This window comes from Melopsittacus undulatus, chromosome 18 (genome assembly GCF_012275295.1).
Source record: "Melopsittacus undulatus isolate bMelUnd1 chromosome 18, bMelUnd1.mat.Z, whole genome shotgun sequence".
NCBI lineage: Eukaryota > Metazoa > Chordata > Aves > Psittaciformes > Psittaculidae > Melopsittacus > Melopsittacus undulatus.
Window position 1 is genome coordinate 4,465,946 of NC_047544.1, and position 24,110 is coordinate 4,490,055.

At 57.6% G+C, this 24,110-nt stretch overlaps 1 protein-coding gene across 6 annotated transcripts in view; it reads left to right on the forward strand.

The window, feature by feature from the left end:
- Window positions 1-8,651: 8,651 nt before the first annotated feature.
- PEBP4 (phosphatidylethanolamine binding protein 4) overlaps window positions 8,652-24,110 on the forward strand; it is a 66,522-nt gene continuing 51,063 nt past the window's right edge. For 2 of the 6 annotated variants that reach the window (XM_034070481.1, XM_034070486.1), the window contains exons 1-3: window positions 8,766-8,945; window positions 15,542-15,672; window positions 16,381-16,513. In XM_034070481.1, coding sequence (XP_033926372.1) covers window positions 15,548-15,672; window positions 16,381-16,513 — 258 coding nt within the window. In that variant the 5' untranslated portion in view covers window positions 8,766-8,945; window positions 15,542-15,547. Of the gene's footprint in view, window positions 8,684-8,765; window positions 8,946-11,703; window positions 11,760-12,175; window positions 12,408-14,689; window positions 14,766-15,541; window positions 15,673-16,380; window positions 16,514-24,110 lie in introns of those variants that run through there. The other 4 variants (XM_034070483.1, XM_034070484.1, XM_034070485.1 and 1 more) reach the window with 4 other exon arrangements.

Below are 24,110 nucleotides of genomic sequence, written 5' to 3' on the forward strand. Positions count from 1 at the left end.
CTGGAGGGGAAAGGGGGGGGGGTGTTGGGAATATGCTGTGGAGAAGCCAGGGTGGGTTGTCTCCAGATGGGATGGGATGGGATGCCAAGGAGGGGGAAGCAACAACACGATGCCCATACTCACACTCGGAGCCACCGGCCCCTGGCAGCACAGGGGAAGCGCTGCAGTGAGCGGGAGCACGGGTGAAGGCAGGAATGCAGGCAGAGTGCAGGCAGAGGGCAGGCAGCTCCCCAAAGCTCCCCACTTGTACCCTGCGGGTGCCCATGGCAGCGTGCATCCCTGTGCCGCGCGTCAGACACATGCCCTGTGCTTCATCCCCTCCTCCCTCCCTCTCTGCCTTACGCTTGTTCATGTGAGATGAGGCTTCTGCCTTCCCCCCCCTTCCTTTCCCCTTTCTCCCTTCCCAGCCTTGGCAAGCGAAGCTTCCAGATCCGACCGAGCGCACACGGGCACTGCCAGCCTGGCTTGGGGGGGTCTCACCCTCGGCGCTCACCTCCCACCCCATTCCCATAGGGAATGGTTGCTCCCAGCTAAGAGCAGCAAAGGAGAAAGTCATCACGTTCGCAGGAGGATCAGGAGCCGCCGGGTTTGGGAAGGTTCCCAGCATCTCCAACCTTCCCGGATGCTCCCAAGAGAGAGGTTGGTGCTGTGGGTGCTGCGAAGCTGATGCGAAGCACCCGTATCCCATGAGGTGTATAACACCCTTTGCCTGCTCAAAGCCCCCTAAACCAGCCGGAATGAACTCACCACATTAAGACAGGGATTTATGTGGTTTCCAGGAGGAAAAGCAGGGAGGAGATTGAACCAAAGGGGGAAAAGGACACAAAAAAACCACCTCACATCCCAATTGCTTTGAACTTCCCAAAGCCACAGATCTCTTCCCCCCTCATCACCCCAGCTGCTATAATGAACCACTGAGCCAAGGCTCAGTGAGCTGAAGCACCCGGTAACGATGGCAACGGAGCACGGGGACCACGGCCCCAAACCAGCCTGGCAAGGACTTCCCAATGTTAGCACCTCCCTCCCGTGCGCAGGCTCCCTGAGCACACCTGAGCTACGGGAGAGGGCTCAGCACCGAGCAGCATCGAGCCCCAGGGCAAGCGTAGGCAGGGGCGGGTGGCACTGATCCAGGCTGCTTTAGGTGCCAGTGCTGAGGCATCGGCTGGTCCCAAGGCAAAAGTTCTCTGAGTTGCCTCATCCCCTCCATCCTTTGGGATGCAGGGAATTCTATCTGCTGAGGGCATCGAAAACTCGGAATTGCCTCTGCTTTGGGCTCTGCACAGTACAAGAGTCAGGGCAGGTTCCATCCTTCCCTGTTAACCCATGGAAGTCTGTTTCCACCTCATGCATCCCCCTTCACTGCTGTCCCTGCTCTTCCCAGGATCAGCTTTGCCTTATGGGACCAGGAGATCTCTGGGGGGGTCATCAGTGCTCAAGGAGCTTCACTGCAGTTATTTTTAGGACCAGCCGTGCTCCCAAGCGGGCCAAGCTCATTCGGATGGGGAGAAGGCACATGGAGATGGCAGCTGCGGGTGGATGTTTGGATGCTCATCCTGCACCCAGCCGAGCAGAGGGCAAAGTCTGGTGGTCCAGGGGAATTAAGGGCTAAATCCTAGCGGGATCAGTGCCTGCATGGAGGGGAGGAAGAGGGGGACAGCAGCAGGCAGGGAAAATGGGCTTGGAATAAAGCAGAAGCACACTGGGGAGCTCCCATCACCCCCGGAGGGGGCTGAGCCTCTTTGCAGGGACAATTCCAACAGCACCACGTAGCCACCTCCGCAACCACCTTCCCCCATCTCTCCCAAACCCACCAGAGAGCAAGAAATAACCCGAGATGCCAAAACATCGGAGATTCCCCCCCCCAGGAAAAGCCTTTCCCTATGGAGCAGGGATGCTCCAGCCTGCAGCAGCCCCCGGCACTGCTCTCCCTGCCAACCGCAGCCCCCAACCCAAACCATGGGCACCCAATTCACCCCAAGGGGACCCCCCAGAATCGCTCCTTCCAGGCTGCCCGGCCCGCGGTTGCCAAGGCAACTGCACCATCACCCCCGGACCGTCGCCTAGCAACTCCCAGGCTAAAAATCCTCCATCCCGCACCTCGCGAGCGGAGGAGAGGCCCCAAAACGGGGGGAAACGGCCCCAAAACGGCAGCGAGGCACAGAAATAACGCGGCTCCTCCCGGGACCCACGGACCGGCAGCCGTGGGGTGGGGGGGGGAAGCCGGGGCCCGGAGGAAGGAGCCGGGGCTGTGCAGGCCGCGATGGGAGGGAGCGGGGCCCCGAGCAGGGCTGCGGCACGGACGGGCCCGGCCGCCGCACAGGGGAACCGGAGCACCGGGAGCGGGGCCGGGGTGCTCGGAAGACCCACATCGGGGATGTGGGGCATTGCGATGGGGCCGAGGGCCCTCGGAGCACCCATATCGGGGGTGCAGAGCATTGCAAGGGGGCTGAGGAGCTATACAGTGGGGATGGGAGTGCTCGGAGAGCCCACGCTGGGCTGCAGGGCATTGCCATGGGGCCAGGGATGGTCGGAGCACCAAGATTGCACCTTCAGGGCATCGGGAGTAGGAGTAGGGCGCTGCAAAGGGGCCAGGGATGCTCGGAGGACCCGGATCGGGCTGCGGGGCATTGCAAGAGGCCGGAGGTGCTCGGAGCACCCATATCGGGGGTGGGACAGCTCAAGGAGGCTGGGTTAGACCCAGGCCGGGGGTGGAGGGCACAGCAGCGGGGTCGGCGGCGCTCGGTACCCCCAGGCCGGGATACGGGCACTGCAAGACGGCGGCGGATGCAGCGGGACGGGGCCGGACACTGTGGCGGAGCAGGATGCGCGGAGCGGGGCTCGGGAAGCGGGGAGGGGTCCCCGGTACTTACACCAACACAGATGAAGCGGCGGCTCCCAGGGGCCGGGGCCGGGCTCGCCCCTCCGGACATGGCCACGGCGCAGGTTGCGCGGCTCTGCTCGGCGGGGCTCTGCGCTGCGCTGCGCGGCTCAGGGCCTGCGGCGGGGGGGCCCATGCCGGCACCTCGGCCGCTCGGCGCTCAGCATCCGCGGCCCGCTGCGCTGCGCGGAGCCTTGCGCGGAGCCTTGCGCGGACGAGCCCTGCGCGCTGCAGTCGCGCCCGCCCCGCCTTTCATTCACAAAAACAACCGGCCCCACCGAGGCTCCGCCCCCTGCCCCCCGCCGCCGCCCATTGGCTGAGAGAGACCGGGGGGGGTACCCCTGGGGGGCTGCGGGACCCACCTCCTGCCCCCTGCCCTCCCTCGCAAGGGTCTTCATCCTGCCCCCCGCCGCATGGGGACCCTTCCCTGCCACCCCAGACCTGCTCTTGATAGGGACCCCCATCCTGTACCCCCAATCCTGCCTTGAATGGGAGCCCCCATTTTTCCCCCAGTTTTGCCATGGATGGGTCTCCATCCTGCCCCTAACCCACACGTGTGGGACTCCAACCCTATACCCCCATCTCAGCCTCCACCATCTGCTGCATCCAGCCTCATCCTCTCTCTGCATCCCACCTCCATCCTCCCTCCTCTCCCTGCACTCCTGCCGCTGGGAAGGGGTTCACCCTCTGCCTGCCCCCTCCTTGGACCATCTTTGCCCCCCAGCCCTTGTGGGACGGGGCCTACATGGATCCTTCCAGCCCCTCAGCTCCCTGCCAGTCCATGTGCCTGCTGCAGGCCACCAGTGCAGCTGAGGAAGGAGCTGCACCAGGGCAGACCCCTCATGTGGCTACTCCCAACTCCCAGTCCCCCCCTCCCAGCACCGGGGGCAGATCCCGTGTGTGTGTGGGGCAGATGTGACCCATCCATCCACACTCCGCAGTGCTGCCCTTGAACCGCAGCCCGTAACGCTCCTCACCGCCCCCTCCTCACCCCACAGCCCCCCCAGACCCGAGTACAGGGCACATGAAACCCCAAAGTCATCATCCCCGCAGCGCAGCTGCCGGGAAGGGCCCGGCCCCACTGCCTTGACCCCAAACATCCGCATCATGTGATGCTTCTCCATCCCTTCCCAAGCCTTTCGGCCGCCTTTCCCCCCCCTTTTCCTGGCGCCGGGTTAAGCTCGGCCTCCCGCTCCCCCCGGCCCGTGGCACTGATGCAACACCGCGTCAGGCCGCGTCAGACCCCGATCCCTGCTCCCGTCCATCCCACCCCACATCCCTTCCTCCGGCATCGGCCCCCTCCTCACCTAACTCGCAGGACCGGGATCTCTCTCTCCATAGCAGAAGGAGATGGAGTCGCTTATTGGGAAGGGGGGGGTGTCTGAACAGGGCGCAGGCAGCTCCCGGTGCTGCCTCCGAGCCCACGCCGGCACCGTGAGCCGCTGGAGACGCTTTTGGCTTCCCAAGGAAGCTGTTCCGGGCCCTGCAGCGGGAGCTGCCGCAGCTCCGAGAGCCTTCTCCTGCTTGGAGTGGGTCACGGGGAAGGAACACGTAAGGCTGGTTTGGAGCCGCATGATTTGGCTTATTTGCTCTCTTGTAGCAGGTGCTTAATTGTGGCATAAAGAGCTCCCGGCGGCTTTCTGGGCAGCCGAATCCTGCCTGCGCCCTCCCTGCCAGGCACAACAAAGGCACAGTTGTCCCTCGCGGGGCTCCCGGGCCCTATTCCCGGCAGGAGGAGCAGGGACACGGGGGTGGAGGCACCAGGGCATGGATGGGAATGGGCTCCGGAGCATCTCCATGGGAGGTGAAACACATCCCAGCTGATGTGCTGCATCCTGCTGCTCCCCAGCACCGCTGCCCCTGTCAGGGCTGTGCTTACAAACCTGCTCCCATGGCTCTCTCTGGTTTAAGCCTCTTGAACTGGTCCCAGAGGGCTCCCATCTGCCCAGCTCCATCATCACCCTCATTCCCAGGCACAGAGCTCCAGAGCCGATGCTGAGTGCTATGGGGGGGGTCACACCAGGAAGCTCGCACTAAGCACTCCATAGCATCCTCCTACCTCTATCTCCCCCTTCCCAGCAAGGAAAGAAGAAGCTCTCTAGGTATCAGACACGAGCAGACATTGCTCCAGCCATTGGCAGTCATGGGGTAAAGGTTGGACTTGTTGATCTTAAAGGTGTTTTCCAACCTAATTGGTTCCATGATTCCATGCCCTCCCTGATTACACTTTATGACTCTAATGCCGGAGCATTCCCATCCCTTCCCAGGTGCTCCCTGTGTCCAGCCTCGCTGGGGGCTGGCTGATGGATGCAGGGATGCAAACCCTCTGCCACCACTGGAGCTGTAACAGGGCTGCCCCCCAGTGCCCCCCACCCTGATCCCTGTATAAGGCTGAGCTCAGTGGTATTCACCTTGCAGAGGGCAGCATCCCTTGCCAGCAGCACCCCAGGAACAGCAGATTTCGGGGGGGGACACCCCAATACCCCCCATCAGCCCCTGCTGCTGTGGACCTGCCTTTGCCTTGCTCTGCCCTAAACCTTGCCGTGGGTTTTCTGCCTTATCCATGCGGGAATGAAGGCGTTGGGAGGTGGTGGCAGAGGGGAGCAAAGAGCAAAGTCCCCTGGAGAAAGTGGCCGGAGGAAGAGCGCGTGAGGAGGAAGGAGCAGGGGGTACTCACAGGCTGTGGGCCATGGCTGTCATCTTCCCAGCGGGGCTGCCTTTCCCTTGCGTTTCCATCGCTCTCTCCTGGCAGATCCCGAAGGGGAAGGGCAGAAGGGCTCTGTGAAAACACCCCACACATGGAGTCACATCCCACAGCCACCCCCTGCCCTCATCCCGCTACCCAGGGCACACAAAGCCTGTTCTCAGGCACGAGGTCTGCTCTCCCCATGCCATTGCCTTCACCACAGAGAGCAGCCAAGGGGAGATGCATGGATACATGCACCAGGTGTGCACAGACCCATCCCTTCCACTGGATCCCAGCCCTAGTGATCAAGGGGGAGTCCCCATTCCCTGCTCCAAGCATCTTACCCTGGGAGTGGGAGCCGTCCCTGCGGGCACATGGAGCCCAGGCGGTGCCTGGTGCCAGCACCGAGCATGTTTGCCTTGGCCAGGGCTCTGGAGCAAGGCAGGGCAGTGGGGCTGTCCCCTCCTTCCCCAGCTCTGCATCACCGGTGCCTGCACACGTCAGGCTGGAGCAGAGTCCAGCCCAGGCAAAGCCTGGCTCCTGCTGGGAATGGGGTTCCCAGACCCACTGTGGTGCTGGGTCCTTCTCTGGACCCAGGCAGGAAGAGCAGTGAGGGTCTCCCCTCCAGTGTGCTGCTCTGCTCTGCTGCAAGGGATCTATCGCATCCCCCAGGCATCCATGCAGGCTCCATCAGCCTTCCCTTACCATGGAGGGAGGTGGCAGCTCACATAAGTGTTGTTTATGGGCTTTATATCCATGTGGACCCAGCAGGCAGGAGAAGTCTCCAACCAGCACCCTGCCAAATGCTGCCAAACCCCAATCCCCATGGATGTGCCTCCGTGGGCTGGGAAGGAGAGGCCGGAAAACTGGAGGGGAAGGTCAAGAACAAGCCAAGAGAGCATTTCTGCACCTTTCATCCCATGTCCTGCCACAGCAGCAGGGTCTGTGTCCCAGCCAGGAGATGGGATGCTCTGGAAATTCACTGCATCCTGACCCAGCTCTCATCTGAAACAAGGCACCTGATAGGCCACGGGTGATAGCTCATCCTGCCATCGAATCCCAGGGATTCATCACTCCCTCCATCAATATTTAAACCCAAAAGGAGCCATTTTACTGCTGTTTAATGCCTTGTGTCCTCCAAGCAAAGCATCCTCCTCTAGCAGAGCTAATGAACATCTGGGGCTCTAGGAATGGGGTCAAGGTCTCAGCCTGCGTGTGCTGGATTCCTGCACCCTTCAGCTGGGATGTGTGGGATTTACCCCACGGAATGAGATGAAATCCCAGCTCCTGCTGCTCCTCCAGCTGCTTCCCATCACCTCAGCCAGGTTTGGGGGTGCAGGGCCGGCCCCATGCTCACAGGAGGGGGGAGCGCTCGCAGGCTCAGGCTGCTCCATGCAGCATTCACAGCATCAGGAGCTGCTGACGCCTCCTGAAAACACTGTGAAAAGCTGCTATTTTGGGCAAAGTTCCTCTTGTAACGGTGCATCCTGTGGCTTCGCTGCTTCCCTTTGCTCCTGCTATGGGAAGGGCTGCAAGAACAGGCTGGTAACACCGCCAGCAAGCCCGGGCTTGTCAGCAGGGAGGGGAAATAACCCCCCCCAAAGGAATTCATTCTCATAGGGTGCCCTGCTATGGGTGCAGGGGGCCCAGCCTGGCTTGCTTGGGGATGGATGCTCGGAGAGAAGGGGGAAGTGGGACCTTGTGGGTCTTGTCCCATGGCGCAGGGTTTGGGGGGGTTGGGGGTGCTCTTATCTCCATCTTAAGAAAGGATAATTAAAACTCAAAGGAGTCTGTTTCTAAGCAACTGTCTCCAGTGGGGATGGAGAGCACAGAGGGAAGCAGTGATGGGGAGGGAGGAAACTTCTGCGGCCCCACAGCCCCCGGCAGGACATGGGGGGTGAGGGATGGAGCAAGGAGCTGCTTGGGTCCATCTCATCCATGGGGCTGCTTGAAAGGCAGCAAAAGAGGGACCTTGGGGGGGTGGGAGCAGCAGCAGCACTGAGGGCGATGGGCACCCGAGCCCCAAAACCACTTCCTGCCCCAACGGCTGCCCCTGCCCGAGCGCAGGCAGCAGGAGCCAGGCAGGCAGCGCTGGTGCTGCATGGATGCCCTTGACTACGGGCCAGGAGACATCAACACCCCTCATTGAGGCAGCTGTGGGGAGCCTCTGCTGTGATCCGTACCCATGGGGCAGCATCGCCCCATAGCACAAGTCCCTTTGGTGTCTCCTTGCACGTGGGCCCACAATGGTGACTCCAGTTGCCACCAGTATGACCCATGGAGCCCCGCTGGTGTCCAGCAGTTCAAAGGGCAGCAAAGGGGCAGTGAGGGGGTGAATTGCTGAGAGCATCGCCTGCTCCAGAGGGAAAGGAGATAGGGAAAACCCCCTCTGCCCCACAGTATCCCATTGCTGTGGCTGGGGCCTGGGGGAAACAGAGCTGAAGGTGCTGGGTGCAGGCGCTGGGGTTACCTGTGAGCTCCGGCTTGGCTCCGGCCGCACGATCCCCTCCGGTCCCTTCACTTCAATAGGTGCCAACTGGCCAGGGCAGGGAGGACCCGGTTTTATACACTCGCCCATGTGATCCAAACAAATGCCCTAAGGATGAGTTTTTGCACTGACACAAGTAAAGGGGCCGGGACTAAAACCTGTTGGACCACAATCCGAGCTCCACACATGGGAATTTTCCACTCTGGGTGCGCCAGCGGCACGCGCCGGGGCCCGTTCCCCATCCATCCCGCTTCCCCATGCTCCCAAAGCACTCCAGACTCATCCCTAAATGCTTCCAGCATCGCAGCTGGAGAAACTGGACCTGGATGGAGGGAGGGATGGATGGGAAGGGGAAGGAATGTGTGTTTAAGCCATTGGTTCCATCTGAAGTCTGCAAATCCCTTGTTTCTCCCATGGGCTGTGGAAGAAAACACAGCAGAAGATGCCAGCCCAAGAGGGAATCCTTGGAAAACCAAACCCTCCCTGCAGTCTTGGGGCTTGGCAGTGGCACTTGGGCCTGGGCTGGGATGTGCTTGTGGGCACCACAGACCAGGGGATCCCTCACTGGGATGCTCCTCCGGGATGCTGCTGGTGTGGTGCTGGTGACACTGAAGGCAGATCCCAGGGCAGGGTGAGTCAAAGGGAGCAGGATGGGAATGGAAAGGGGAGGACGAGCTCTGGATGAGTCAATGGGAACCAAGGGACCAGGGAAACGGCCACAGGTGTTTGGCAGGGGTGATTCAGTGGGACCAGCTGTGAGTCAATGGGAACAGAGGGAGCTGATGGGTGATGGGCTGCAGGTGCCCACCAGGCTTAAAAGGAGGCAGGAGGAGCCCTCAGGCCTGTTTCCTTTGGAGGATGCCTTCTGCAGGTGTAGATGCAGCTGATAACAGGTAGGACCATGCTCTGCAGTGCAGGCACCAGGGGTTTTGGGGGCCAGGTCTTGCCTCACCTTGCAATGGAGCTGCTGCTGTACCCCTGGCACCACTGGTGCTGTGTGTGGCTGCACCCAGGGCTTGCTCACACCTCCAGTGAGTCCTTACCCTGCCCTGACTGAAGCTGGAGGGGGAGCAAGGGGCAGTTTTATGCCTGACTTGGTGCAGGGTCTAAGAAGGCTCCTTTATGCTGGGTCATGGAGCAAGGAAAACGTTCCCAGCCTGGAGCAATGCCTGGGATGGAGCATCCTGAGAGCAGCCCCGACCCCTGCATGGTGCAGCGTTAGCCCATGCCCTGGATATGGGGGTCACCATGGGGGGGGTGTCTCAGCCTTCCCTGCCCCATGCTCAGCCCTGAGCCAGCTCCAGCCTCAGCCCTGCCAAGGAGCTGCTGTGGGGCTGGGGCTGTGCCAGACCTGCCTGGGCACAGGCTCCCCTCTGCTGCGTGCTGCTGGTGCAGGGCTGGGGGTACCGGTGGTAGGTGTGTGTGGGGTTCCTGTGCTGTGTTTGGGGGGGGTCTTGGGCTGTTTCCACTCTTGGTTTGCTGCTGGTTGGGTTGCTGGGGATGGGGGAGCCCTCTTGGTGTGGGGAGCTGCAAATGGGGTCACCTTGGGCTCCCCTGCACAGCCGAGGGCTGGGAATTGGATGTGTGGGGAGCTGGAAAAGCCTTTGGGAAGTGGGACCCGAGCTCAGGAGTTCCCCCAGTCCTGGGGACCTGTGGGGAGCACCCTCAGCCCTTTCCAACCCCAAACAGGGTTTGAGAGGACTGGGGTCCCCCTCTGTATGGAGCCGTGATGGGGGCTCATGCTGGGGCTCAGCTGAGCCCATTAAACCCATACAACCCCTGTGGCAGAGCAGTTAACCCCGTTTAAGGAAGGGTTAAACCAGTTCAATGTGGTTTGGTGATGCATTGGTGCAGAGGTTAATCTGGTGTAAGTACATTGGGGATTGGGACTAATTGAACCCGTCTGTTTCCCTGCTTTGCCTCTGATTTACCAGGGTCCATCCAGCCTGTGCTCCCCTCAGAGGGGGAGAAAACAGGCTGTGGACTGAAGGGAAGAGCCACATGCATGCTGAATCCACACAGTGCTATTTATAGCCATCCCTGCTCAGCCAGCCCAGATTCCATGTGGATCCCTGGCTCCAGCTGGCACGGGGTGGGCAGCAGGGCCCTGCCAGCCCATTGGGAACTGCTGGTGCAACTGGTGGGGCCGGGTTTAGCCAAGCCTGAGTCAGAGCAGAGGATGCTGCTTCCTCATCCCCAGCTCCTCATTAACCTGCTGCCCCAGGGCTTTCCCACGAGCAGCACCCAGCCTGGCCCGTGCCATGGCACGGATGGGGAATGGGTGGTTGTTTATTGCTGGCATCCCCAAAGGGATCACAACCGGAGCATCCATGAGGCACGGGGCTGGGAGATGCCTTCTGGCCAGGATGCAGTGGCCAGAAGGGGGGAGGAGAGGTGAAGATACCTGAGTGACCCTTCCATAACCTGGTCCCTGTGCCCATCAGCATCCCTGGGGTCAGGTCGAGCAGAGGGCACACCTGAGGCTTTCTCAGTGCTCCATGGACACCCATGGTGCTGTTGTGTGTCAGTGTCTACAGTGATGCTCGATGCCTTCTCCTGTCTCTGGGAGCAGGGATGGAGGGTCCTCAATGCTGGAGCTTGAGCCCGAGAGGTGCCTCTCAGCAAGGGTGTGAATACAGGGATGCTGATGGCATCAGAGGAGCCTGGTGAGCAGCGCAGCGCCGCTGGGAGCTGCTGGCTCTGAAGGCAGGAGGCTCTGCACAGCTCTGCCTTGTGACTGCTTAATATAGGCCAAGTGAAAACACTCTGCCCAAAATAGAAGCCCTTCTCCAGGAAGAGCTGCAGCTCCGGCAGGAGCAGTCACAAGGTGCTTGCTGGTGGCAGGGTGGGCTCTGCTATGGTTACTTGTGCAATGGGCTGGATGCCTGCACCAAGGTCACCACCCAGTGACACCCCCATATGTGCTGTTTGCTGCTGGGGTTCATGGGGTGTGGATGGGATGCAGATGTGGTCACCCCATCCCTGCTCCATAGGATGCTATGGGTTAAGGTGCAGCTGTCCTGGGCTCAGGGTGTTGGATGCTGCAGGGGTTGAGACACATTCCTGCTTGCAGTGCTGCTGGAGCTGAGGTTTGGGATGGAGCTGGGCCAGCAGGAGAAGGGGGGGTCCCTGTGTGCTGCTGCCAGGCTTGGGGGGCTGCTCTCAGCCATGTGCTTATTGCCTGGGAAACAGGGAATGTTCCTGCTCTCCTGGGTGCTCCGGTGATGCCCATGAGGGAGAGGGGCTGGTGCTTGGCTCTGGAGGCTCTGCTCTGATACCCAGCTTGTGCTGCACTGCATCTTCTGTTGGGATGAGAGTGCAGGAGCCTGCAGATGCTGCAGCTTCCAAGGGCAAAAGCATCGTGCATCCCTTCCCTGATCCCATAGCGATTCCTGCCCGGAGGATGCTGCAGGTCTGAACCCCCTTGTGAGGCCCTTTGGTCACTCCTGAGCAGGCTTGGATTCAGTTTATTCTGGTTGCCTGCAAGCTGAGGGCAGGTTGGTTTCTGCCCATGTCTTCAACTCCTGATCCTTAGCAGCACCAAGTCAGATCCAGGGGAAACTGGAGCCAATTCAAGCTAAAACAAAGCTGTCGCATTCCCTAAATCCACTCAGCTCTTCCCAGCAGCGGCCCCGCACACCAATGGGGATGCAAATTGAGTGCTCTGAACTCCCAAAGCCCTTGCCCTGGGGGCTGTTTGGAGCAAGGTGAGGATGACCTTGGGCACTCGCTGGGAATGGGGCTGCTCGCAGTGCAGAGGGAAGCAAGAGGACCGGCTCTGATGAGGTGGGAGCAGGGCTGGAGCTGCCGCCGGTTGTGAATGGGGAGAGCGGATGCGGTTTTGTTCCCTTTGCTGAGTGCGACGGGAAAATCCAGCTGGGAATGGGCTTCCTTCAGGAGACAAGATCGAGGGGATTCCCCTGGCCAGGGCTCTGCTTGCTGCTGGGGATCCGCGTCAATGAACCCCTCTTGGCTGTCGTTCAGGCGCTAGGAATTGGTTTCTATGGGGAAACTGAGGCAGGAGGAGCCCAAATCAGAGGAAACGGTGGATGAAGCAAGAGCTGAGCTCTTCCTGCAGCAGTTGGGTTGGACGGGGGGCGGGTGTGAGGACAATGAGCACGTTTAGTACCCAGTAATGGCTTTGCTAATGCACAGCAATAACAAACAGCTTAAGGGGGGGCTGCGAGAAACCCGGAGAGGGGATTTGGCCGAGGGCCTATAGGGAGAGGCCAAGGGGGATGGCTTGAACCTGCTCGAGGGGAGACTGGGGTGAGCTCTGAGGCTGGAGCCTGCTCCCATCGTGCGAGTCTGAAACCGGCGTTCAGGATAAACGTGGACTGCGTGAACTAAGCCAGGTTTTTATGGGGCAGGGATGCGGTGCTGGGTGAAGTGGGAAGAAGCCCTCAAGTGCGTTGTAAATGGCACGGGTTAATCTTTAACAGCCACAGGAAGCCTGTGGCTTGGGTGGGAAATTCCAGAGCTCCAGTAACGTGCTTTTGGCTGGTGGGGGGGGGTAAAAAGCTGCCATCTCATGAACATTTATGGGGAATTCCTGACCTGGAAACACTTGGTTTGTGTTAAAACCCGGCTTAAAGTAAAAGCAGCAGAGCTGGAGGCTCTGCATGTGTGAAAGCTTTGTCCCATTGAGCTGATGTTCCTTGAAAACCTTTAGTTTCTGGTTGAGCTGTGTCCTGGCGCTCTCGGTCATCCCTGGATAAGGCTCTGGGACCTTGGCAGCAGCTTGTGAGGCTATGGAGGGTGCTCGGATGCAGAGGGGGTTACAGCACTATTTCCAATAGTGGTTTTGCATGCAGGTGTGAAGCATCCCTGTTAAGTGGAGGCAGGATCCCACTGAGTGCAGGGTGGAAGTCCTGGATGAACACAGCTTCCCTCAGCCAGAGGCTTCCCAGCAGCTGGAAAGACAAGATTCCTGCAGGCCCGCACTGCTTAGTCAGGAGAGGAGCCATGCAAACACCCCGGGGCTGCTGGGGAGGAGGCTGGCTCATGTTCTGTACCTGGCTCTGTGTTTTCCTATGGGAGCATCCCGCTCCGGAGGGGAAGCGGCTCAATGAGGGCTCTCAGCCATGGTTTATTGGCTCTCCCTGGCTCGCAGAGCTCCAGGCACAGGCAGAGGATGCGCTGGTGGGAATTGCCCATCTCCTGCATGGGTCTGTGGGGCTTGGAGCAGGGGTGCAGGCAGGGCTGTGCTGCAGAGCCAGAGGGTCCTGAATCACCCTGACCTGTGCCTGAGTCTAAATCAAAGTCTGATGGCTTCATAGCCCTGGGGACCCATCTGAGCTGTGCTCTGGGTACATCACTTCAGCATCCTTATACCCTGGTGAGGAAGTGCTCAAGGCCAGGCTGGATGGGGCTTGGAGCAGCTGCTCCAGTGGAAGGGGTCCTGCCCATGGCAGGGGTTGGAGCTGGAGGAGCTTTCCTTAAAGCCCATTCCATGCTGTGGGTTTGCTGCTGCCTTTTCAACAGGCTCCCAAGCAGCAGAAATGAGATCTTTGTTCTGCAAACAGTGCTTAGGGAAAGGCTGAGTTCATCTCAGCAAGGATGCTGCAAGAGATTGTTGCTCCCGTGGGTTTTCCTTACAGAGCATCCCCTGAGGATCCTTCAGTGCCTTGTCTGTCAGCAAACCCTTTGTGCTGATCCCATTTGGGGATCCTCTAGGGAGGTCTCCAGATTGGAATGGTTGGTACTGTCTCTGTGTGAAGGGCTTGTCTCTGCTTCTGTGCAGAGCTCACCCCATCTGTGGCTTTTGCTGCTGTTTGGGTGACCTCTGCACAGTGGTTACCCATATTAACCACTGCAGCAACCAAGGGGATGCTCAGAGTGATGCTGCTTGCCCAGAGAAGCTGTGGCTGCCCCATCCCTGACAGTGTTCAAGGCCAGGTTGGACACAGGGGTTTGGAATCCTGCTTTTCCCAGAGCCACCTTCCCATGCCCGTCTCTTGGTAGCTCTCATCATTAACATCGGGTGTCCTTTCCTGTGTGGCTCTGCTGGGATATTAGCCCCTTGGGCTGTGATAGAGGATGTAAACCCCGTTTTGCTGATCCTGACTCATGCCAACCAGCGCTCCTGCCTCCGATGGGAGCAGTGTTACTCACGTGAGCCTGGCTGCATGCTCAGGGCTCTAATTATGGGCTTTGCCCATGTTGTAGCGTGGGAACCGGAGCCATTAGCCCCTAAACCCTCCGGATCATTCCCAATACATTAATGTTTCTAATGAGTGAAGCCTGATGCCTTTTTCCTCTCTGTAATGACAGTGGTGCTCGTGCTCACTCTGCGTGCTGGTACTTCATTATATAATGATACAGTAAGTGCTGTAATACCCATTCCCAACTGGCAGTGGGCTTTTCTGCCTCTGCCTCACCCAGAACCGATGAGGCAATGGGGAAGACAGGCCAGTGCCACTAAACACTTGGGCAGCATCCTTTGTAACTGAGCTGGGAAGCTGCTGGTGCAGAGGGGGATTCAGGCCAGGTGAGGACCTGAATCTGGTGGATGGCCTGGGGACCAGTCCCTGTGGGATGAAAGCACCGTTGCCTGTTTCCATGCTCCTTTAGGGATGAGCTGCCCCTTCCCCAGGCTCTGTTTTCATTTCCAGTCCATTCTTCCCCCTCCTTCCAGGGAAACCATCTCCACGGCAACCTCAGAACTCCAGGCTCTGCCTCAGAGCTGCTCTCCCATCCCCAGGACCAGGCTGGTAAGTGCCTTGGTAGGGCCTTGGCTGCTGCTCTGGGCTCCTGGAGCCCTCAGGATGCTGCAGGGGAGGTGAGGGCTGGTGCTGAGCTGGGCAGGGAGGGGGGTGTCTGCACCCCGTGCCCCAGCTCCCCTCATCCTCCAGGCTTGGTTTGTGCTTTGTCATCGTTGTCCTGGTGCAGGAGAGGCTGTGGCTGGGTTCAATTGGAACCCAGTTGTTCATTGGGTTCAATGGACAGCATCTGCTGTCCCCATGCAGATGCTGTGCTGGGGGTCAGGGATGCTGGTGGGTGCTTGGTTGTGCATCCATTGGGAATGGCCTTGGTTAGAGGCCCTGATGCCAAGTTTTCACCTTTCCCATCTCATCCTGGTCCTGGGAAGAGCAGCAGGGAGCAGGGGCTCTGCTCCCTCTTGGTGTTGCTTGAGCTTGGAGTGCAGCATCGCAGTGGTGGCTGTAACTGGTCTGCTGCTGTCCTGTGTGTGCATCCCTGGTGCCATCCTTGTAGGTGGGCAGAAATGGCTCTTCTGAGCTGCAAACCTGCTGGTGGTCCCATGTTTCCTGCATGGAGCAGCAGCAGGGAACATGGTTTATCTGTGACATTGGGGTTAATGACGCGGAGCAGGGGTGGGATGGGAATGATGTGTAAGGATGGGTGTGCTCTGCCTGGAGCTGGCTCCTGATGGGGCTGAGTTGGATCATAGTGATGGGGGTGCTGTAACTGCTTGAGGGGGCAGCCCTGGCTCACAGCCCTGACCCTCACTGTCCCTTGGTCCCCACAGGGCAGGATGAGGCCTCTGGGTGCTCTGTTTCTGGCTGCTCTCCTGACTGGCGCCACAGCCCCTTGGCCAGATGAACCTTCCAGGACCTGCTTCTTCCAGATGCTCAGCGGTGGGGACAGCTTCTTCTGCAGGTGAGGGGCTCCCCATTGCCTCCAGCGTTCACTGCCCCGTGTGTCCCATCACCTCCTGGGACAGTTAATTCCACCATCCCCTTTGCCAGGGCTATAAATATCCATCACTTTCTTCCATTGGTTTTCCATGGGGAGTTCCAGAGAGGGAAGTTCTGGAGCAGTTCATCCCACAGACCTCAGGTTGTGCCATGGGGATGCTGATGTTGTGTTGGTGGCCTTGAGGCTCACTGCACACACGCTGTGGTCTGTGGTACCCAACAGCTTGTCCTGGTGGCCTCTTCCTCTGTTAGAGGATGTGGAGGGAAGTGCTTCAGGTTGGAGCTGGAGATACCTGCCCTGCTGCTGCACTGGCAGTACCCAGAGCAGAGCAGGCTCATCCCTGCTCACACATCACAAGGGGGCTCTGTTCAAGCTGCTTGTCTACAGCCAAGGGCATGAGGGTGACTTTGTTCTCCTCCTCCCCATCTTCAAGCCTTAAATTCACCCCTATAGGCCATGATCCTTTTAAAGCCTATGGAGAATGGCCCACAGGAGGGTGCTTATCCCAGTGCACAAAGTGCCACAGTTGGTGGCAGCAAGCTGGATCCTGCATCTCCTGCCCAGTGTTGGAACCAGTGCTCAAGCCTGGTGGGGAAGTGGCTCTAATTCCCATCCACTGCACGGTATCATCTCATCCATCCTGTGTCCTCTCCTCCTTTGTCTCCCCAGGGGCGATTTGGAGGTCATTTACCCCGAGCTGGGTGACGTGAGCTGCTCGTACATCCCCAAGTGCCACCAGTACCGGGAGCGGATCAGCAGGGAATGGGGCAGCCCCCGTGTCCGGTACCCGCAGGCTGACAAGGTGAGTCCTGCACTGCTCCGAGCTTTGCTGTGTTAACTCAAGGTGTAGCTGGATCACAGGGGAGGAATCCATTGGGAAGTGTTGCTTACGCAGGTGTGTGCTTGGACTTTGAGCCTGAGCAGGCAGGGAAGCTCAGAGCCTTTGCTTTGGGTGCTGGGGATGGCCTGGGAGGTGTTTGCACAGTGCTGTGTGTTGCTTGGTAGCCTTGTCCTGTGGGCAAAGTGCCATCAGCTACAGGAGCTGGTTATTGGGTGACTTTCTAAGCTGCTTTCCTGTGCTTCAGGGGTTTGGTTTGAGGTTGAGCTGTGGGTAAACCGGAACTCCACACACTCCTGCTGATAGGGGCCATGTAGGGACAGGCCAAGGGGAATGGCTTGAACCTGACTGAGCTGAAGCTGTTCCCTGTGAGGGTGCTGAGGCGCTGGCACAGGGTGCCCAGAGCAGCTGTGGCTGCCCCATCCCTGGCAGTGCTCAAGGCCAGGTTGGACACAGGGGCTTGGAGCAGCTGCTCCAGTGGAAGGGGTTGGTACTGGAGGAGCTTTAAGGTCCCTTCCAACCCAGACAATTCCATGACAACATTTTCGTCTCATTTGGTGCCGTTTCCGTCGCGTTTTAAACTTTCCCTGAACTCCTTAAAGCAAACCCAGGGTTGATCCTGACCGCCCCCCCCATCCAGTCCCCGAGGCTGCTATTTCCGCTCGTCGCCACCGGGTGGCAGCATTGAACTTCCCGAGCTCCAGCGCTGGGCGCCGCTGGGTCCCTTCCTGGGTGCTCCCGATGTGTTGGGGTTGTCCTGGGCAGGGCAGGAGGACAAATGCGGTTCCGTGCGGGTCTGTGCTAGGAGCAGGGATCACAGCATCCCCTGTGCCCATCAGAGGGTGTGATGGCATCAACCTTGTCCCCAGACCCCTTGTCAGCAGCCCCATTGCAGCTTCCCCATCACTGACTCCAGCCCTGGCAAGGGGGAGACTCTCTTCTTGTGCATCTTGTTGTTACCTTGAAGTGACAAGAATCAGCTTTTCTGCTGCTTTGTTGCCATCTGGGAAGTCTCTTGATCATGGTCACATGGGTTGAAGTAAAACTCATCCCTTAAAGATGTCTGATTCCTCCAAAGGAGATAATCCCCCGGCAGTGGATGCTGTTCACGGATTCATCCCTCACTCGTGTGTGGCTTTCCAGGAGCTGGAGGCTTCCCGGGGATGCTGCTTGTTGTTGTCCTGGAAAGCAGGGACAAGGGCAGGGGCTGGGCTGGGGTGATGCTGGTGGATGCTGCTCTGTCCAGCAAATGATGCTGTGGGGAGGATTTAGGGGCTAAACAGGCCCAGACCCTGGGATGTGCTGGGGGGGGAGGGGGGGGGGGGGTAAAAGCTTTGTATCTATGAACCTGAAAACAAGGCAGGTGAACTTTGGCTCCAGAGCTGTCTGTGTGCACCATGCTTGGGATGGGTTGGGATGCCCACTGTGGTACTGGGATGGGCAGGTCCTTGGGAGCCCATTCGTTTGGTCAAGAGCCTTGAATTGGTTGCAGAGAACTGGTTCTGGATTCCTCAGGTTTTTCTCTATGGGAATGGATGGTTTCCTCCCGAACCTGTCAGGATGCTTTGGGATAATCTTTTCCCTGCTAAAAATCCCCCTGAAGTGAGTGGGAAGGAGAGTTGCCACATCCTGTGCCAGGGCCGAGGCGTGCACAGGCAATGGGGTTGCTTTTTCTGGTTTAGGATGGGATTTCTAAGGTCGGGAAACCGGATTTGTCTTTCCGTAATTCCCAAGTGAGAACGGGAAACCTGTGCTAAAGTTATCTCCATCCCTAAGTGATGCTTCCCGGCACAGTGGGGTGCTATCGCCCTGCCGAGGCTCCGTGATCCCATGGATGGAGGGGTGAGAAACGGGCTGGGCAAAAGGCTGGTGATGCTTTTCCCGTTGGAATCGGTGGCAGAGGAGCTGGGTTTGAGGATGCAAACTCGTGTGGGAAGTGTCTGCTTCCCGTGGAACACTGCGTCTCCTGCGGAAAAACAACCACCAAAACCAGCCAAATGCGGAGGGTTTGTGTGTTAGCTCCGGAAATCCTCCTCTGTGTGGGGGATTGGGACATTCCCCATCCTCATTCCATGCTCCCGGGGCCACGCTTTGCCCTGCTGGTACCCAAGGTCTCACAGCCTCGATGCTCCTTGGTGAAGGTGATGTCAATGGGCTTGTGGGTGAGGGATGGCAAAGTGAGGAGGTAGCTTGTGAAGCTGAGCTTTGAGAGGCGCCTACTGCTGCTGGGGAAGCCGATGCCTCATCTCCTGTGTGTTCATAGGGGGGTTAATGCACTAATATTGAATATCTTGGTGTTTACCTGGTTCAGACCCTTGCCCATTGCAGCCAGCTCGATCAAACATCACTTTGCCTTCCCAAAAGAGCCCTTATCTGGTGCGATGGAAGCTGTGGTTACATCTGGCCGCTGTCCCTATGAGCAGCATGCTCAGGAGGAGGGATACGATGGTTCAGGTACCCTGGGAATCCTTTAGGTGCTGGGCCCAGAGGCACAAACCTTCCCTGGGCATGGGGAAGTGCCTTTGCCTCAGCCTTGAGCTGTGTCCTGGTGTTGCAGAGCTCTGGGGATGTGAGATGCAGCTTTGTGATGCTGAGGATGCTCGGTCCTTGCTAAAGACCCCTCTGAGCATCAAGTAACACTGAGAGCATCCCATGCAACCTCTGGGCAGCACCGCAATGACTTGACATGGGGCAAAACACCAAAAACAGCCATTAAAGTACATTGGATCTTCCTGACCATCCCAAGGCCTTTCCCAGGCCGAGGAGGAAGTGGGACCCGCGGCAGACATCAGTGGGGGAGCCGCATCCTCCCGGTCCTGCTGTGATATTGCTTTGCTCAACCAAAAATAAATTGGAAAAGAAAATTGGACATTGCATCAATTTGGGGCAAGTTTATAAATCCTGGAGCTAAGCAATCCCCATGGAAAATGATAGATCACGGCGCGCCCGCGGCCCCTGCCATGATGTATAGTCACATTACCCGGGACGGCGCCTTACATGATTCTGTTTTATTACCACTGTTGGTGGCAGACAGCAAAACGGATTACACCAGGGATCAAATCGATGGGAACTTTATTTACTGGCCCTTTAAAAACATATTTCTGCCCTTTATAGAAACATACGGGAGATGCTTCGGGAGCAGTTGTCTGCTTGTTAAAAAGCAATTTACCTGCCGCCATGCGCTCGAGCTGTGCTTTAGGGCACTACCTTTTACCTGCTCCTCCAGACCTGCTTTTATCATAGGGTTTGACAACTTCCTTAGAGTCTCCTCTGGGCTGGGAGCAAGGGACAGGGCTCGTTCTGTGGACCGGGATGCAGGTGTCTTGGGAATCAAGTGCTTTTCACAAGGCTATGGCCCCAAACTGAGCTTTCTAGAGCTGAAATGGTATTTGTGGGACCCCTCTCCTGTGCAAACCAGGCTGAGATTGGAGCATCCATGAGCTTGAGCTGCTTCCTGCACCTGCACAGATCATCTTGTCTCCTGTCAGGAACTGTGCATGTTTTCATAGTGTCTTAAGCCATTCCCATAGCAGAATGGGCTGGAAAAGCCCCCCAGCCATGCAAACCATGGGATGCTGCCCTCATGGGCTGCATCCAGCTCAGTACAGCAGCAGCTCTGTGTCTTCTTTGTGCCTAAACCTGTAACCAGCACCCTGGGGTGCTGCTCCGGGCCTGCAGGGCCATGGCAATGCCCTGCCTCTCCCAAGAGTCCAAAGCAAATTCCATGTGCTGGTTGTGTCCCAGCCTTTGTGCTCCTCTGTGAGCGCTTGGTGGCTGGGCTGGGGACAGTCCTGATTTATAAGGGTTTGTGCTCTAGGGGCCCATTATTTGGAAATGACTTGGATGAGGGAATCCATTAGCTTCACACAAAGGGAGGAGAAGGTCTGCTTCATCTCCTAACTGGGATGTGCTCTACTTGTGTCAGGCAGTGCTTTGCAGCTGGCTGCAAGAGGGGCTTTGGAGCAGGGCTCAGGTTAAAGTCATGTCTCATTAGGGATGGCTTCAAGCAGAAGATTCCCGACAGTTTGTGTATCCTTGTTGGCTCCTGGATCCGCCTGGGGTTGAGGAGCCACCAGCTTGTTTTTCCCTCAGTCCTGTCTGGGCTACTTAAAAACAATGGTCCAGCATTCCTTCCCCATGCTGTCAGCCAGATAGTATGGGGTTAGCCCAAGCCCCTGGTGATGAACCCCTCCCTGGTGCCCTGCTGGAGCTGGTGCTGGTTTGGGTTCCCATGGCCCTGTGCCATAGCAGCATCCCAGCCTTCAGCGGCTCCCTGGCGCCTGGCTCAGCCTGGCCTTGAGCACAGGGGCTGGTGTGAGGCCTCAGCCACCAAAAACGCCTCTTTGAGGGCTTAAGTGTGGGGTGGTGAAGCAAAGCAGTGTGTGTGCTGCAGGCTCAGCCCTGTCCTCTGCTGACCCACTCCCAGGCAGGGGCTGGCAGGACGTGAGTGCCTCTGCTCTGGCTCAGCTCTGATTGGAGCTGGATTGGGATGGGATCCCCCTTGTGCACCTCATAGCAAAGCACTGCTTTACTTCCCATGCTTTCTGGGATGCAGGAGAGCATCCTTGGGGATGGGAAGCGCTGGAGCAGTGTGGGGTGTTATTCCAGGAGGGACTGATGGGACAGCTGGTGCCGCACGCCATGAGAGCCCCTTTCCATGAGCAGCCCTGGCAGATCTGTCACTTCACATCTGCTTCATTACCTACGTGTTTGCTGGACATTTAACCATCCTGGACAAACAATGTTCCCCTTCAGGCAGAAGGATGGGCTTGGGAGCTGGCAAGAGCCTCCAGGTCATCAAGCCTGCTCTCCTTATTGCTTATGTATTGGCATCCACCCGGGTGCGGGACAGACACTTGTGCCTGTTTCAGCAGGGAACTGTTTGAAGCAGCTGATGGTTTTACTTTGATCCCTGTACACACTATACAGTAATCAAAGTTTAAGCTGCTTTGGATGAAATAATTGCTTAACAATCATATAAGACAAAGTGATTCAACAAATGACAATTAGGACTTGTGATATACAGAACAGATGCATTCAGTGTACCATATTATAATGTGCTAATACAAGATTGACAGCACAATAATAGGAGAGAACAGCCACTCAGCCTATAATTCCAAACCAAATGTGAGGCTGTCCACAGAGCTCAAATCCTAACAGGCTGTAAAATTAGAGGTAAGAAGGCACAAGTTTCACAAAGGCTCATTAGCAGGTTGGCTGTGAATTTCCAAGGAGGGGGGATATTTCCTGCTGGAGAATTACTTGTAGGCTGCGATGCAAGGGGGGGGGGGAACTTCACTCTCCACATGTTGGGAAGTGAAGTAACCTGCATCTGCCAGGTCTCCAACAGGCTGTAGCTGGTGCTGTTCCCTGTTAGCAGCCGGGTTTGGGAGCGGAGAACGCTCACAGAGTGCTGTGGCAGCATCCCCATCCAGGGGATGGGATGCATCAGATAGCGTTACTGTACAGCGTGGATACATGAACCAGACAGTGGTGTTAAGGACCAAATGAAATTAAGACTGATATGAACACAGAGGTCTAACGGGCATTCCCCATGGGAATTGGGCACTTCCCAAGCCCTAAATGATACTGATAGGTGACAGGGCCACCCTTTAGCCCTGTCCGTGGCAATTAAGGCAGCTGGCTTGTGCTTGCTCTTCTCTTTGGGTACATCAAGAGCTGGGGACGTGTGCAGGAGCGGAGGCTGTCAATCTGCTGCCCTGCGTGAGCGGGGAGCATGCGGGCACGTGGAGCGGCAGGAGCCGGGCTCCATCCTGCCTGACCCCTGCCATGGGCTGGCTGCAGCAGGGATGCTCTGCTCGCTCCTCATGGAGCTGCTTTGGAGCCAGACAGGATCAAAGGAGCTAATGCTCCCACTTTGGTGACAAACCCGGCTTCAGCTTGTCTTGTGCGTTACACACACGGTGCGTTTTATCCCCATAACGTGTAATTTTATCCGATTTTATTATTAAATAAACATGCCAGGAAAATATACTTGTTGTGCGTGGGGGAGGATGAAAAGGTTTGGTAATTAAAACTCCTATCCATCATCGTTGAACTCCACGAGATAATTGTGTTGCTTCTGCAGATGCAGACTTGGGATTGAATCACCCACTTTCCGTGCTAGAATCGGAGCCGCCGCTCGTGGCTCTGTGGAGTTGGGATGGGCCATGGGATCTATGGGATTGCAGTGGGAATGGCCTGGGAGTGTGCGATTGTGCAGTGGTCAAGAAGAGGAGTTTGGTTTCTTGTGTTGGTGATGCTGGTTTGTTGGATGGGCAAGTCCCTGCTGTCACAGGGCACCTTTAGAACCACTTTGGTTTGAGCCTGGTAATCAGTGGTAGTGATACAGGTGGTTCTATCATGAAGAAATAGGGATTTTTAGGAATTCTTTTAATTGCAAAGAAAACTGCATCGTAGCAAGCGAAATCTATTGGAAAAGAACCTAAATCTGTTTTTCCCCATCCTAATTTTGGGATTTCTCTGGGATGCTCCATGTGCCAGGGTGGGTGTTGGGCACTTAAGAGCTTTAGCTGGGGTGACACTAGAGAAAAGGCTCTAAAGCTCATCTCCTCCCTCATTTAAGCTCCCATTTAATTGCTGAGGAGACCCTTAGGAAGTGCTGCCCCCACAAACCCACATGCCAAAGCCCATCTGGGCTTTCAAAGCCAGGTTCCACACTGTGGTCGATGGCAGATCAATGAGCCCCAAGGGGAGGTGTCACACTTACTGCATCTCCTGCCATGCTCAGGACCTGCCTTGGCTCTTTCAAAAGGCATTAACTGTGGTTTGGGTGTGCAGGAGAGTTTATAGCAGGAGGCAGCTTCCCTGGGTGCTCCTGGCACTTGTGCATTGAAAATGGATCTGTGGGGTCTGAAAACAGGTTGGAATTTGGGGTGAGCTGGGCACAGCTTCCCCTGCATCCTCCCTGGCTTCTCTGTGTGCTTCTGGCTCCATAGCAGGTTGGTACCCAGAAGGGAAAACATCCCTCTTGCCTCCCTGCTGTTGCTGGACCGGGACACTGCAATTCCATCGTATTCCTGATCCACAGCTCCAGCTTCACACCTTGTTGGGACTGGGAAAGGCTCCAGGACAAGACCTGGCAGTAGGCTGGGTGCATTAGGGAGTCTCTGCTCCATCACCCTTTGCTCTCTGCAGAGGGGCCTGGGTGCAACTGGGCTCTTGTGGTTCTCACTGGGATGTGATGAGTTGCTGAGGATGTGGATTTAACACCTGGTGGGTGCTGCTGGTTTTGATGTGGGAGGGCAAGGAGAGCCAGGAGGGAAGTGATGTATGGGAATTTACCCATAGAGCACCCCCTGACCCTGCTGGAGCCCTCGCAGGGGAATATCCCAGTATCTCCTGTCCCTCCTCTAGGGCTTGGACCAGTTCTGAGCTCCGTTTTGGCAGCAGAGGTTATTGATGCCCTTCCCATGGAGGTGCAGCTCTAGCTGGGTCCCTTTCCGGCAGGGAAAGCCGCTCTGTCCTGCTCTCCCACTCCTCCTGTGCTTCCCAAGCATCACCTCTGTGCTCAGGGCGGCATCCCAGGCACTCAGCGTCA